The 15,094-nt window shown below is 40.8% G+C and overlaps 1 protein-coding gene across 6 annotated transcripts in view; it reads left to right on the top strand.

Moving 5' to 3' along the window:
• Positions 1-15,094, top strand: part of SCN5A (sodium voltage-gated channel alpha subunit 5) — a 173,677-nt gene that overhangs the window by 120,590 nt on the left and 37,993 nt on the right. For all 6 annotated transcript variants that reach the window (XM_068404979.1, XM_068404978.1, XM_068404980.1 and 3 more), the window contains 2 exons: positions 3,580-3,700; positions 12,829-12,983. In XM_068404979.1, the coding sequence (XP_068261080.1) occupies positions 3,580-3,700; positions 12,829-12,983 (276 nt within the window). The remainder of the gene's footprint in view (positions 1-3,579; positions 3,701-12,828; positions 12,984-15,094) is intronic.

Raw genomic sequence — 15,094 nt, 5'->3', positions numbered from 1 at the left:
GTGATCTTCACAGGTGAGGGAGAGAGGAAGGGAGATAAAAGTCTTAAGCCTTGAGCAAATATCAACTTTCAATAAGATACAGAATCTCACAGCTAAAGGCTTTTTGAAAAATCCATTCAGATCAATTTGCCACTATTACAGACACAAAAGGTGGGTGTGGAAGCCCTGTCTGGGTACTCAAAACAGCCACTTCAGCCAGAAACACATTAAAAACCACCCTCTGCAGCATGAATTCATGTACTGGTGGGAGATCTCCCAAAGGGGCTCCTGATGGGTCCTGTTGTCTCTGCCTGGTACACCTCCTCCACTCACTTATTCCAAGAAAGAAAGAGGAGGTTCTGTATTTGTCCTTTTTGCCATCTTTTGTCCTCTTTGCACCCAGGTTCTGCACAGAACCCTTAGCAGACAGGAGAGCCACCTCAATGTCTTTACATCGCTATGACATTTCACCCCGAGAAAGCATTCTCCATTTCTCTTCTGAGTCTTAAATAAAGTAACTATTACTTAAATAAAGTAATTATTTAATTTACTTTAATCATGAGCTACAAAGAGAGTTTAGTGATCTGTGATTCCCATGATTATTCCCTTTTCTTCTTCTCTGAGCTCAGTATTGTGTTTACTTATTGCTGCTCTCCTGGGCTGTTTCCAGTTTTCCATGAGCATTCACTACTGATTGCTAATGGTGTGTTAACTTGGTGTATCGGATCCCTTTATGCCCTACAATGTGCTTTGTCTGGATCTGCTGATTTACACGTTTCAGGCTTTTTAGATATTTCTCTACTTACATTTCTGTTAATTCTAACAGGCTTTCCCCCCTCTTTTCATTGATCCCCTTGGTGTATTCTTTTAAAAAGAGTTTGTTTTCTCAGACAACTGAATTTTGACCAGTTACATCTCCCTCATCAATTGTTATTATGTCTCTAGCTCTTTTCTTTCCATTACTGAGTTCATGAAAACCTTCTTAATCCGTTTAACCTTTCTGGCAAAGAGTAACCTTTGCTTCTTTTCCTACAAGTTTTCCTAATTTTTCCATCCTTTCTCATATGTATGGTTCCTTCTTTTTCTAGTCCCAGTTCAGACCCTGAAACCTTTGTCTAGTGTTTGCTGAATCCATGTTCTCTGCCTCTTCTTCTTTGAAGGCTTTTCAGAAGAAATCCTGTCTGTTTTGTCTTGCATGTTCCCCGTTTCCCTTTGATGCTGATGGATTCTAATATTTTCTAAAAACTCCTCCTGATAAATAACTCTCAAGAATTCTTGATTCTTTAAGATGTTTTCCTTGTAGTCTATTATAAGTGCATCGTATTGTGTTCTGTGAATTTCCTAACCCGTCTGTGCTAAATACAACTCTCTCATTGACAATGCTGTTGAGCTGACGTTGTTCTCACAGTTTTCTCTTTCTGTCTATTGGTAAGAATTATATCCAACAAGGCTTCTTTTCTCATTGGAACTCATATTTTCTACATCCTACAGCTATATATGATTTAGGACTCCTTCGATGATGTGTGTTTTGACGTCTTTGTAACAGAACAGATAATGACTAAATGCATTCCCTAATGAACAGTATCAGAAAGTTCTAAAGTGCTGAAACTTTGTATGACATTTTTTTCCAGCATCATATACTATTGGTAGTCTGTAGAAAATGGGCTCTGTATGATAGCAGCATTCTGAATATGGATTTTTTAGAAGCTTTATCCATGTCTTTGACCTGTGCTTTCTGTTCTGACTCTCTTTTTAAAAGGTCTCTTCTCGATTGTTTGCAGTCTTTTTGAGTAGAGCATTAAAAACCTAGCCAAGATTATGACCTTCTGGATGCTGCAGCTAATTGCAAACAAGTAGCTTCCATCCTCGCTCGCAAGCATTGCTGGAATGTTCGGTCTTGCCCATTTTACCCCAGGTTCAGCATTTCTCTGAATTCAGCTATAAATTTTGCATTGACTGTGTATACTGGAAAACAGAGGGCCCATTTTCACATTAATAATAAATATATAAAGCTGTACGTGTTCTCTAACTCCATCACCATCATCCTCATGAAAATAATATTTTATGTGTACGTGCCATCTCTCATAAAACTATCTCACAGGTTGTTTAAAAGCATGGGTAAGTATTATTGTCCTCATTTTTTTAAACGGACACAATACTATTGCAAGATAAAGCACAAAAAAGATTTCAGTAGGTACTTAGCAAACAGAATAAGACAGTTAACAAGTAACCCACCTCTCCTGACTCCTGCTTATGGCTATTTTGCATTTATAAGACCCATAGAAGGTATCAGCTTTGGTGTTGCCCACTTGTGCCAGATACTGCTCTAATACAGTCAGAAACAAACTGTGAGCAGGGCTGGCAAATATTAGCTCTTTCACTTTAGTGGCCAAGCTGAATAATCAAGTAAAATATAATTTTGGATTAACACAAAATATAAATGTTTTGATTAGTAAAATAAAATATGGGAAAACCCCACTGTTTTCATCTAAAGAAAATGTTTTAATTCCGTTAAAAGAGTTTTAACCTAAAATGATATTTCTATTTCATACTTGGATGATTTATTTAATCATATATCTTATCTCTTTTAATAGCAAATTCAGCCAAATTTCCAGCTACAACATAAGATTTTTATCAAGTTCCTTTTCTATGTTTAACCCAATTTCTTGCATAGCCTCTAAAACAATTTTTGAAAACAATCTATTCCCCAGAAATTTTTACCCAGATGTACTTGAGAGTTCCTGCTCTAAATAGATAAGATAACCAATGCTTCAGGGAGTGGGAATATTCTTGTTCCCATTTGGCAGAGGAGGATTTGAGAAACGCAGAATTTAAACAACACACCTAAGATGGTGGTGTCAAAGCAGGCAAGGGATAGAGCCTCTGAAAGGCATTCAAAAGCCATGTGTGACCAAAAGGCAAGGGGCCAGCCACACCATGTGGTGGGAACAGGTTAGCCCTGGGTTGAGACAAGTGGAAGAGCTTTCTCACACGTTCATGCCTGTGGCATCGTGCGACCGGACCCTGGAGCAGGGACTTCTGCTCATCTCAGAGGACAAGCCGTGGCAGCAGGGAGTAAAGCATGGTCCCAACTGACAAGGCACAGATGTCACCCATCAGTTGTGGGCGAGAAGCCTCAGGAATGAGGCCCCAGAGACAGGAACCCAACATAGGTCCTCAAATTCACCCTTCAGAATTTCAGGAGCTAGGTCCCACTTCTGGTCCCCCCCATTGAAGACATGAGCCTTCAAAATGTAGAAGTCTTAAAATCATGAGTGGTTCAGTCATTCCAAGCTTCTACCTACCATTAATATTCAATGGCTGTTCGCTATCTTTCTATGGTTTGCATCTCTTTTCTTTTAGAAAAATAAGTTTTATGTGTTAACTTTTTGTTGTTGTTCTTATTGATGGGTCAACTGTTAGCTCACAGCAGCGTAGGCAGAGCTGTCACTAGAGGAGTGGGCACCGTGTGAAGTGCATGGCAATGTCTGTCGTGGTGGCTTTAGCTGGGATATTGGTTAGTGGAATAAACACTCAGCTACTTCCTTTGGGGCAATTGATCAATTTGTTTTCCTCGTCTTTGCTCTTGTTGACAACAAGCTTGATGAAATCAGTCTTTCTGAAGGCAGCACAGTGGATTTGACAAATCCTGCAGAACTGCTGGAGCAGATCCCTGAGTTTGCTGAGGAGCTGATGGAGCCTGAAGATTGCTTCCCTGAAGGTAAGGGCCTGCATATTTCACTGTAATGCTGAGGCAAAAATCTTCCTCTTCTCTCAGTGAACATCTCTCCACCTTCACACCACGTTGCTCTGTCTGCTTGCCGTAGTATTTCACTGGACGCACTTCATTTCTTAGATACCGTAATGCTCCAAACACATACTTAGAATCACTTGTTAACATTAGTCTTTAGATTTCTGAGGTGAGATAAACCAAAAGCGTGCCCTAAATGGTTGTGCATCTTCTAACATGCTGGACTTTTTCATCATGATTTGTGCTATAGAGGGGATTTTTAATATGTTGATTTTTCTAACTTGGCCAATGAAGATTTTTGCCTTCCAATATGTGTGCATGATCAAATTTCCTAGAGAACTAGCCAGATCAGGATGTTTCTGTCGCTTAAATGCATATGGGCAGTTAACAGAAACTGTCTGCAGAGTTCATGAGTCTCATTTATTTTAAAGGGCGTTGAAATTAGCATATCCAATAACTTTCATCTGACCAGGGATGTGCTATGTGTAGGGTATTTTACTTAATTATTTTAGATAACAACAATTCACATTTATATAACTGCTTTTAATACCCAAATAAGCCAGCATTTTATTAATTTTTTATCACCAACCTGCTCCAAAACACAGGTTTAAAACCCAGCTCCACCAGCAGATCTATTTTTAAGTCAATCCGTAAGATAAATAACATCCTGCGTTATTTCTTCTCAGAGTGCATTCTATTCCAAATATTATCTCTGTCAGATTCCTCATTTTTCTTTAAATCTGGGTTAGGAAAAATAGGGTTAGCTGAATGTTAGTATATTCCCTTGAAAATTCAAGGATTATTCTAAACAAAAACAAAGCTGCTCAGATGAAATCAGACAGAGGTGATTTGCTGGGTACATGAATGCCCCTGAAGTCAGCAAAAAATGTGCATCTCTATATGTGTGAGAAAGATGATTGAATGAGGTAAGGGAGCCCTGCAGGCCTTACAAATGTCCCTAGGAACTAAACATTTTTTTGGCAGCTCTGCTTAAAAGCAGCAGCCAAAAATTAATGCAGTTGACAGAAGAAAGCATGGTACTATGCTGTAACTATTCTGGTCCATACAATAACATTTAGAAATTAGATCTGGTGTTTTCATTCTTTCACAATGTATTTCTTAATGAGGCTAGTGAGCAGCAATCTATGTTGTGCACTGCAAAGTGAGAAATTGAATTATAATTGCTTAAACAAGCCAGCGCTGTAAGACTGGTGCTAGTCAAATGTCAATGTATAAATTCTGAAACTGTGGTTGGCCATGATCGCCTTCCAGTTTTTAAAAGAAATAAGGCAGACATCACACAACCCATCACTTCATTCAGTGCACAGCCCTGATTCAGTCCCAGAGCAGTAGCACTCTGCAATTTGCTCTGTCTTAAAATAACCAGAACTGCCTGAAACTCAATCGTGCAGGACCACATCAATACCAACCCAGTTTGTCAGATCTTCTCCACTGCTGTCAATGGGACGCAGGGTAGAAAGCGATGCTCTTCTAGATGGATCATTGGAAGCATTAAGCCAGTTTTGAAGCCCATGCGTCATCCTGGAAGCAGAGAAATGTAGAAATGAAGGTGGCGTGGGCTGAACCCCAAGCTTGCCCTGGGTTATATCCACTCTGCTGGCTCCTGCTGCCTTCCCCCTGAGCATCCCTGCTCATGCCTTTTATTCCTCACCTCTCATAGTTCCTCACCAGTTCCTGTTCAAGTCAGGGTGTTTTCCTCTTCTCCCCATGTACGGCCAGCTGAGCCCTGAGCTCTGAGTGGGAATTGAAGGAGAACCTGCTCCTAGCCCTTGGTGCCGTGCAGGGTGTCCGGGGGCACTGGGGATGCAGTTGCAGGTGACATCCTCCCCAGCATATCTGCTCTGCTTTCCTGTGCAGCGTATATCCATGCAGATTTTTCAGAGCCTACTGTGTAGGCTAAATGTGGTCACATTCCTCACGGATTTGGCAAAAATGCATAAACTTTACATGTGAGTGTTTGCTCATAAAATTTCAAGTCAAAGTGCCATAAACTGAAAGTCTAAATGATTCTTACTACAATTACGTTTACATTTGGTTTTAATTATGCAGGGAAACAAAGTGTTTTCCTATAATCTTCTTCTATTAAATATCTCCCAATATTTTTATCCAAACTTACCATTGCAATTAAACCTCATGCAGTTATCATTTCAGTTTAGTTAGAAAACAAGCAAACAAACAACAGTCTAGTTAGCCACGATATGACAAGGTTATAAAGTACTAAAATGGAATTATTGAAGGGTAAGCACTGGGCAAATTTATCTAGTGTTGCCTTTACTGGCTTGTAATAGATCTAAATCCAGTGATCTAAATTCAGACTATGACATTTCTAAATACATCCAGCATAAGTTGTGTCCTGAACAAATATGTTTCGGATTCAGCCCCCTTTTTCAGATAACAAAGGCAATGAAGATAATGCATGTTCTTGAAATAGTTGCTGAAAGTTTGCTGAGGTCACAGTTTTCCCGGAGTTGGGTGACCCAGATAAACCATAGGTCATTTTTCTTGGGGAGACTTGTTAATTCGTTATCATCTCAAAATAGCTTTGATTAGGGTCAACGGGGAATATTCTTGGGTGTGGAAATGTGAAGCCAAAGTAGGGTCACAGCTCTGGCATCTAGCAAGTATTGCTGGGAAAAACCTGATAGAAATGGAGAGATCATTCTTGTTGCCAGTTGATGGGAAAGCAACATCTAGGCAATGCCAGCTATTTGGGTATTTTTTCCTCCAGATGCCTTGCAACACTCCAGTCCTGTTACCTCCATTGGTATGCGTTCTCTGCATCAAAAATTGCTATCTGTTTGGACATTCTCTTCTGTGTCTCACAGAAGGTCATCCAAAGAGACCCCCCTGGCCCCAGCACGCTCCTTTCTCCCAGACCCTAATAGGAGAAAGTTTTCGCCAAGTCCTCAAGCGTAATTCCCCGGACACAGCCCACTGGCAAAGGTTTCAAAGGGGTATCGTCCAATGGTCGTGCGAGAATGAGCTACCTTGCTCAACACGTGGTTGATCGCAACTCGTGACACCAAGGACACCCACAAACAGTTTTCATGTGACCATGCAGGAGCAATTATCGCAGCTGGAAAATGCCATGCGCTAAAGTGAAGTTACTCTGATTAATGGTGGGATCTGCGTCGTGTCCTTCCCAATCACAGTTAGCGGTCATTTAGAAACAAAAAAGTGAAGAGGAGCTCAAACAGACCGTTAAACTGAACGAATCTAAACTGAGCTACGAGGACTGCCACCAGATGATGTTTAAAATCTAAGTAAAACCAAACCAAGCCCAACAAAACGTGGTAACTGTCATTCTAGGGGAAAAAAAATCACAGAACAAAAACAAGTTTTAAGGTATCTTTTTCTTCTAGCCGTAATATCTGAGATACAGCATTTTTTTCCATCAGGAAGGGCATGCTAGTATTTTCTTGTATACAGTTTTCAGACATCATAAAACTCTTACAGTCCTATCGCATGTACACAATTAAATTAATTCAGGTTGGACAGGACCTCTAGATTTCAACTCATCCACCCCCTCACTCAAAGCAGGGCTAACATCGGTGGTGGACCAGGCTGCCCACTGCCTTTGCTTCGAGGTGTCACATTGTTATTTGTAGTGACCTACAAGAGGATATGTTTTGAGGAGAGTAGCAGCAGATAAACAAGAAATGTCCCCTTGTAAAGCCCTTGGAAGAGTAAAAACACCTGGCAGACTGTGGCTTTGTCAGATGCTCTCTTGGCAGCACCCGGTTGTAGTACACAAGAAAAGACTCAAATCTCCATGTGTGTCTCAGGTACCCGAATACTGGAGACAGTGATGGCAAGTCTCTTCCATGTTAGCCCTAGAGATGCACAGTATAAAACCCAGCCATGCATGCCAGTGGGTTAGTGAGGCCAGAAGACAAGAAAAGGGTTAAACAAGGAGGTTGTGCACAGATCATGTTCCCTCCACACCTGGGGAGACACTTCCTGTACGAAGGGACTACAGCAAGACTTGCTTTCTTGCTTGGGCATACACAACTAGACAGACTGGTCATTAGAAACCCAGATTGGCAGATATATATGTATTAAAACTGTGTTATAAATACCTTTCTGCTTGAGTTTATGCTGAGGAAACTGTATTTTCTTTGTGTCAAACCAAGCAATGCTATAACCAGCATTCAAAGCTAAGCAAAATATTGTTTCATTCTAAAAATGAATGTCCCAATAATTGGGAACTCCTGTGTAAAAGTAGCTACAAAATTACTGCGGTTTGAACACAAGGTACCAGACGTGCTAGACCACAGTACAGAAGAAATTAATTGGTCCTCTTGGTTTACTGAAGAGAATCAGCAGCCCAATCCAGCCAAAACATATCTAAGAATTTTATGTAAATTTAAAATGTATATGTTGGTGTGAACAAGCAGTGGATTTGTAAAGTTTTTAGTCATAAGCCTGAAATCAACAGGCTTGTCTGTCACGCACGCAGGAGGAAGTTTTTGCAGTGTAGCTCCCACACTTATAGATTTTTTTTCCCAATGCACCAAAGTAATGCAATCAGATCTAACAGCTCCATGATTATAATGCACCAGGCTAGAAAATGTGGATGTGAAACCGAAGGAATATTTACACAAAATGCATTGTAAATTAAATTCCTCCTGCTTTTTTTTGGTAACTTGTTTATCATTGTGGCAGATGTTTAAGTAAGAGCTTTCTCTGTCACACCTCCAGTGGAGACTGTGGTTTAGGACACATTTTAACCTGCAGTTTGTGATTGTGCTATAGGACACCCCAGTGACTGAAGGAAAGAATTCCCTTGTTATGAAAAACAAACAAAACCTAAGTAATATCATGGTATACCGATGCATTTGGAAAGGTTTCTTGGTAAACAGGTCTCTGTTTCATGAGAAATTGTATGTAATGTGAATGGAAAACAGACATTGTTCTTGGACAAGTTGACCACTGGTGCAGCTCAGTACAGCTTCACTGATTTACCAGCAAATAACTCGACCCTTTGGGGGGCTTCTGCTGCTGTTCTGTGTTTCTGTTGAGCGGTAACCTACTACCCAAAGGGCCATCATGGAAATGAGTCAGTTTGCTCTCAAAAAAGATGTAGACCAACTTGAATTAGGGTGGCAAAACTAAGTCCTGACTAAATCACAAGGTGGTCAGCTTCTTCTGCACAACCCATTCCCTACTAGCATTGATTTCAGGGGGATAGCACAAATCTATTAGACAAGGCAGTATGACTAATGCTGCTATAAGAAATGCCAAAGGGTTTATTCCTGCCTTGACATTTGCTGTGCTAAAAGGTGTTAATGAATAGTCTTCTCCATGTGGATAAAGTAGCTTTCAAAAACTGATGCTGGGGGCTGCTGACCACCTGCTTTGTTGTAGAAGCCAGCTGGAGTGATGATTGCTCAGACCCTCACCAGTTCATGCCTTAGACACACCAGAATGCTTTTTGATATTTTGATTTACCGGAAATGGCAAAAAAAAAAACCTGTTAGAATGTTGATGAAGGTCAAGTAAATTTTTTTGTTGGGTTACGTGAAGCTTCTAGTTCATCATTTAAGCTTGGGTCAAGGTCACCAGAACAGCAGGCTACCAGCATTACGAGAGAGTCCAGAAAAGCACAAACATGAAACAACAGTCAGTGAGGGAAATCAGAAAATTTGAAACCAAAATAGAACTTTGCTCATTCATTAAAAGACCTGTTTGTGATCAATTTTCTTTTTTTCTTTTAGTTTTCTTTTTTTTCCTGTTTGATTTATGAATAGTTAAAAATAGCATTTCATCGGAATTGCAGCCAGCATGATTATTCACAGAAGTGCTACTTGACATTAATAATTGTATCAGAATCTGGTCTAAACATTCCTGAATTGAGCCCAATCAAAAGCATGGGATTTAATAGCGCTGTGATTTTGGGCTGACTCATCTGAGAAGCTAGTTTGGATTTTTCAAGGTATTACTGTCAGTAACTAGGACTTTTTTTCAGATCAGAATTGCATGAAAGCCATCAAAAAGCATAAAAAAAAAAAAAAAAAAAAGATAAGTGGTCCTAGCTGCTTTCTGTCTTTAAAAAATACCTCTTTGTACCTGTAGATTATCGGGTGGAAGCTGACTAAATCAGCAATAGCCTGTTTTTACCATTTTCTAAGTATTTTCCATCACAAATGAAGTGACTTTGGAACTCACACTGCTCTGCTCATTAGTATCTAATTTGAAGGTGATCCCCTAATTTTAGCTGTGCCTGGGCTCAGATAATCGTGCAGGCTGCCTGTGTAGTGGAAAGACAGAGGCAGACTCCTCCAGGGAATGATTCATCCAGCTACCTTACGGTGGGGAAAACCACTTCCTGGAAGATCCTAACCTTTTCCAGTGGTACTCACAGAGCCTTTCTACTCTGTAAGAGCATGACAGAGCATGTCATACCTGTTACTAGCTGAGCCTAGGCATTCATCTAAGAGACTAAAAAGCCAAGTATCCATCTAGGAGGTAACTTAGGAGAAAAGAGGGGAAATTTGCTGGACAAATGTATTAAGTCTGAAAAATGCTCATTTTTTTCCAGATGAAATTGTTTACAGGAACCAGGTACGTCATGGAAAGTTTATAATTTTATTCTGCTAGAAGAATGGTTCCTCCAGTACAAAGGGGGATTCCTGCTTCACATGAGAAATCCACGCGTACATAGTGAACAGCCTGCTCATTAGGCTGTTCACATGATGAATGAGGGACCTAAGCCCAAGTCTTTGGTTTTCCTGATCCAAATCTGAGTTGACAATGAGGTGGCCTGTGTACCTGCATAACAGCACAGAGTGTGGACCAGACACCTGAAAGCTGGTAACGACCATATAGGTTGTAGGGTGAGAAGTGTAAGAGTTTTCTGGCAGCACTGCTAAAAGGCACAATAGCCCCCTCTGTCATGTCATGCTGGTGGGATTGTACTGCATGGGCATCTCTAAGCAGAGCTGCCATATGTCAGCTCAGGGATCCTGGTACCATGCAGTATTGCATGCCTGAAGTCTGTTCCATATACCTACTTCTTAAAATATGCCCAAATCACACTCGTTACCATCTCTGAGCACTGTACTGGTTTTAGCAAAAAGCAGTGACTAACACAATATCCTTTTGTCCCTTGACACGATTCTTTGGTGTTCAGCATTGAAGCGCTTAGAGGGATAAAACGTCCCTTTGTTGGAGTGGTACCTGACCTACAAAGAGGCAGAGAGCTGGTTCTTACACTTCTATCTTCCCCTAGCATTATGTTCTCAAATAGTTGATTAAATTAGTGTATTTCAACTGAGCCTGGCATTCCTTTGAATTCCAGAATACAGTGGTAAACTGGGAACTGGTGTGGATTTGTGTGACGGAATCATTTAGAGGACAGGTAGTTATTTGCATCGCTGTCCCGTTACCTTTGCATAAATGGTTTACTATCCTGTTAGTCCCATACCAAAGCCTCATACATCCAAGAGCCTACACCTACCAAACCTCTCAGAAATGTGAGGGAAAGGGGAGATCTGGGAGTAGTTCATGTATGAAACATCCTACAGTTCTGCTGCTCCATAGCAGGGATCTGGGCTAATAAAAACTTACAGAAAATGCCAGGAGGAACACAGCAGACTTAGCAGCTCTCTTCCTTCTGGCAGAGACTGCTGCCAGCAGAGCCCCACTTCCAGCTGCTTGGGAATCCTGGCGTCCTGGGAGTTGCACTTGATCTCCTCGCATACCACACGCAGCTCAAGCGCTTCTGTTATGCCACCTTGAATTAGCAGCATCTGCTGTCTGCGTAACCATGGCACTCACCCTCTTTCCTTCCCCAGCTTCCTTGCCTAAATATTATTTCTACTTGTAATAACATTGCATTGCATCACCATAGTGCTATGTCCTCTCTTGTCACTTCTGAGCTGTTGTAGCATACTTCAAGACGTGTTAGTGACCTTGATCACCTTTCAGCTATGGAAGCAGTTGGCCTGTGATTTTTTTTCTCATGATAGGACTGATAAAGCTCCATAGCTAAGTTTCTTTCTATACAACACATGGATTAAATATAGGGTAAATATATTGCTTTTTGAAAATAAAGTAGTTTCTGAGGGTCATTCTCATCAGCAAATGTTGTGAAATTTGAGTCAAATAATCTGACATAAGGCTGCGTGGCCAGCCTGGAAAAGGACAAGTTCTGGCTACCAGGGTGTCCTCTCACACAATTTTAAGTTCTTACCCAACACTCGGCAATGCACAGGGTGTTTTTTAAAATGGGAGAGATGGATCTGTCCGTTACCGATGACAATATCCTTTTGCTATAGCAAATGAATATTGCTAAGAAGACTATAAATGGCCATGGTTTTGCCTATTAGAAATCTGTGTGTGGTCCCCATTACCACCACAACATTTAACTACCACAAAGTATTTGTCACTAAGGTCAGAAAGTGCTATGAAGCACCAGTGGGGATGCCGCAGTCGACAGAGACTGGATACCTAAATTTCTGCTGACACCAAAGGGGATTTAACCACCTAAATACCTTTTCCAAAGGTATTATTCTAATGATTTGCTTAAGCTCATGAGAGTCCAAGAGATCAAAATCTGCTCCTGCTTTTCCTGTCTGAGCCTCTTCAGCACATTGGTCCCATCTGCACTGCAGCACCTCCTCCCCTCATCTCCCTTTCATCAGATTGGCACTTATAATCAATAATTCTAGTGGTACCATAATACCAAGAAAATATCTTTCCTCTGTTCAAAAGGATGTGGAAACTATTGCTGGAGTCATTAGTCCTGATCAGGGGTGCTGCCTGAGCTCAGCTAACACAATGTGATCGAACTAGGGCACTGGTGACTCATGGCCAATATATTCTGAATCATAAAAATCATTGGGAGAAATCACTGGGATACATTTTAAGTGATTTTGAGTGGTTTTTTAATAGAGTAGCGAGAGGGGGAAACGGAAGACAGAGCAGAAGAGGCTGGTGAGAAAAACAAGGGAGGAAAAACTCCATGCAGCAGCTTGTTGCTAGAAGAAATCTTGTTTTGCAGCTCCTTATTGCAGCTTTAAGAATTGAATGGGCTTTTTTAACAATTACTTTGTCTTTGTTTTTCTCCTTTTCAGTTTGTGTGCGATTCTTCCCATGCTGTTCAGTGGACATAACAAAATTTCCAGGAAAAATTTGGTGGAGGCTGCGGAAAACCTGCTACAGAATTGTCGAACACAACTGGTTTGAAACTTTCATCATATTCATGATCCTGCTGAGCAGTGGAGCCCTGGTAAATGTTACAGGATTTCCTAGGTGGTTGACAGTGGACATGGGTCTCAGATAAGGTGTTATGCAGTTAGCTGTCTCTAAGATCTTATGAGCCCTTACTGCTCACTTCTGAAAGCAAAGCATGTTTGGGGCTAAAACAGGTCTTCTGCTCTTCTGATTTCACCTGCCTTTGCCATATGGGGGGCAACATTCTTCTGTTATAACATAAAACTATGATGTGCACATGTTTTGAGAAGCAAATCCTTAAGGGAGTCTGTGTGAGGAAGTATCCCAGAGTTACTACTTCAGCATCGCATAACTGCTCCATGGTAGCTCCCATCTGGAGGCTTGTATTTTGCTCCAGGGATGGCTTTTTTTCTTTTCTTTTTTTTTTAATTTTCTTTTTTTCCTATTTTCTTTTATCTTTCTTTTTTCTTTTATTTTTTCTTTTTTCTTTTCTTTTTTTTTTTTTAGCACATTTTGTTACCAGCAAAGCAAAATCATAAAAGACACAGAGGGCATTGAATCAGTGCTACACATGGAGCTAGTGGGTGCCTATTATGTTCTGAATACACCTCAGCTTAAACCACTGTACCTTCCCTGCACAGATAGCTCCTGCTTGCATCCAAATGAAAGTGTATGTATGGAGGCTGGTTGGTCATTGCCCAGGACTCTGATGAGGGATCTTCTCCTCCTGAGATCCCACTGTGTACTGGGGTTATCCTGTCTATATTATCATCTTCATAGCGATGGCAGCATATATTTATGTTGCCCATTTACACGTCAGGAATGTCACTGAAGTTGGTGGGGTTTCTCTCAGGTTTATATACAGGCATAGAGAAAACAGGTTTATCAAGAGTTCCCCAGGCTTTGGTCAGGTGGTCACTGATCTCCTCCATGATGGAGTAAGAAATACACCTACTAAATTTGCAGACAGTGCCATGTTTGGACACGTTATCTGTGTATTTCTGGAGGTCAGGACTAACTTCAGCCAAATGGATGAATCTGTCGTAAATAGCAAGAGGAACATCATCTTAGAAAGGTGCCTGATTCACCTCGTCAGCAATAATCACAAGCAGAAAGGCATGATGCAGGATGGCTGGTAAGGTAGCAGATTTACTAAAAAGAGCTAGAGAAAGAACAGGCAACACACACGATAGAGTAAATTACATCACAGCACTGCACGAAAGCCGAACACCCCACTGGGCAGTATAAATAAGCATGTTCTTCCACTCCAGTTGGCATCAAGGAGGCCTCAGCTGGAGCACTGGCTTCAGCTCTGGGCATTGCACTTTGGGAAAGACGTGGGCTAATTGAAGAAACTCCAGAGGAGAGCAACAAAAATTATCAGTGGCCTAAAAAAAAAGAGGAAAACACAGAAGTACTGGGTTTATGTAGTTTAAAGAAAGTCTCTGCAGGGAGACAAGAAGATGGAAATACATAAATGTTGATGGAAAAGGAAAGGAATGGACCGTTCTCCAGGTCCACCAGGGATGGGCTGAAATTTCACCCAGTGGATTTTATTATATTATGAAAAGGGAGAGGCTGAAAAACTTGGGTAAATAGTAGGCTGCTGAAAATTGTCATAGCTTTGCTGAAATCGATGGACTCTGGCAGTTTTGCACTAGCTTGGGGATCAGCGTGTTAATTTTTTAACATATTTTAAAGGGGCCATGTCGCGTGCTGTAATACACTTTAGATGAATACACTTCCTTACATATGTAATTAAAAGTGCCTTAGATACTGAACACTGCAATATAAATCTCATTTAATTTTCATTGCATGCATTCATTTACTTTTTTGCGATTTTCAATTTAGCCAGTGCAATCCTGTATACGGGCAAATCATGCTGCATTTTCTCACATATCAGCACGGCGCTCCAGTATTGGACTAGAGATGTTGGATGGAACACATGACTTTTTTCTTCTGTTATTCTGGGATGAGCTCTTCCAAAAACTGAACTCATCTGGCTACATCACTGGGACGTGCTAAGTTCTTAAGGGAGCTTAAAAGCCAGTCTACGTTTGTGTTAAACCATCAGAATATATCTACATCTTGCTGCAAAATATCCGAAACCTTTTCTTATGCATTTAAGCCATAAACACCCAAACTGGGAGCCTGTGTTTTAATAGT

This window comes from Nyctibius grandis, chromosome 7, assembly GCF_013368605.1.
Source record: "Nyctibius grandis isolate bNycGra1 chromosome 7, bNycGra1.pri, whole genome shotgun sequence".
NCBI classification, from domain to species: domain Eukaryota; kingdom Metazoa; phylum Chordata; class Aves; order Nyctibiiformes; family Nyctibiidae; genus Nyctibius; species Nyctibius grandis.
Note: the sequence above shows the minus strand (reverse complement) of the source record. Positions and strands in the feature narration are given on the sequence as shown.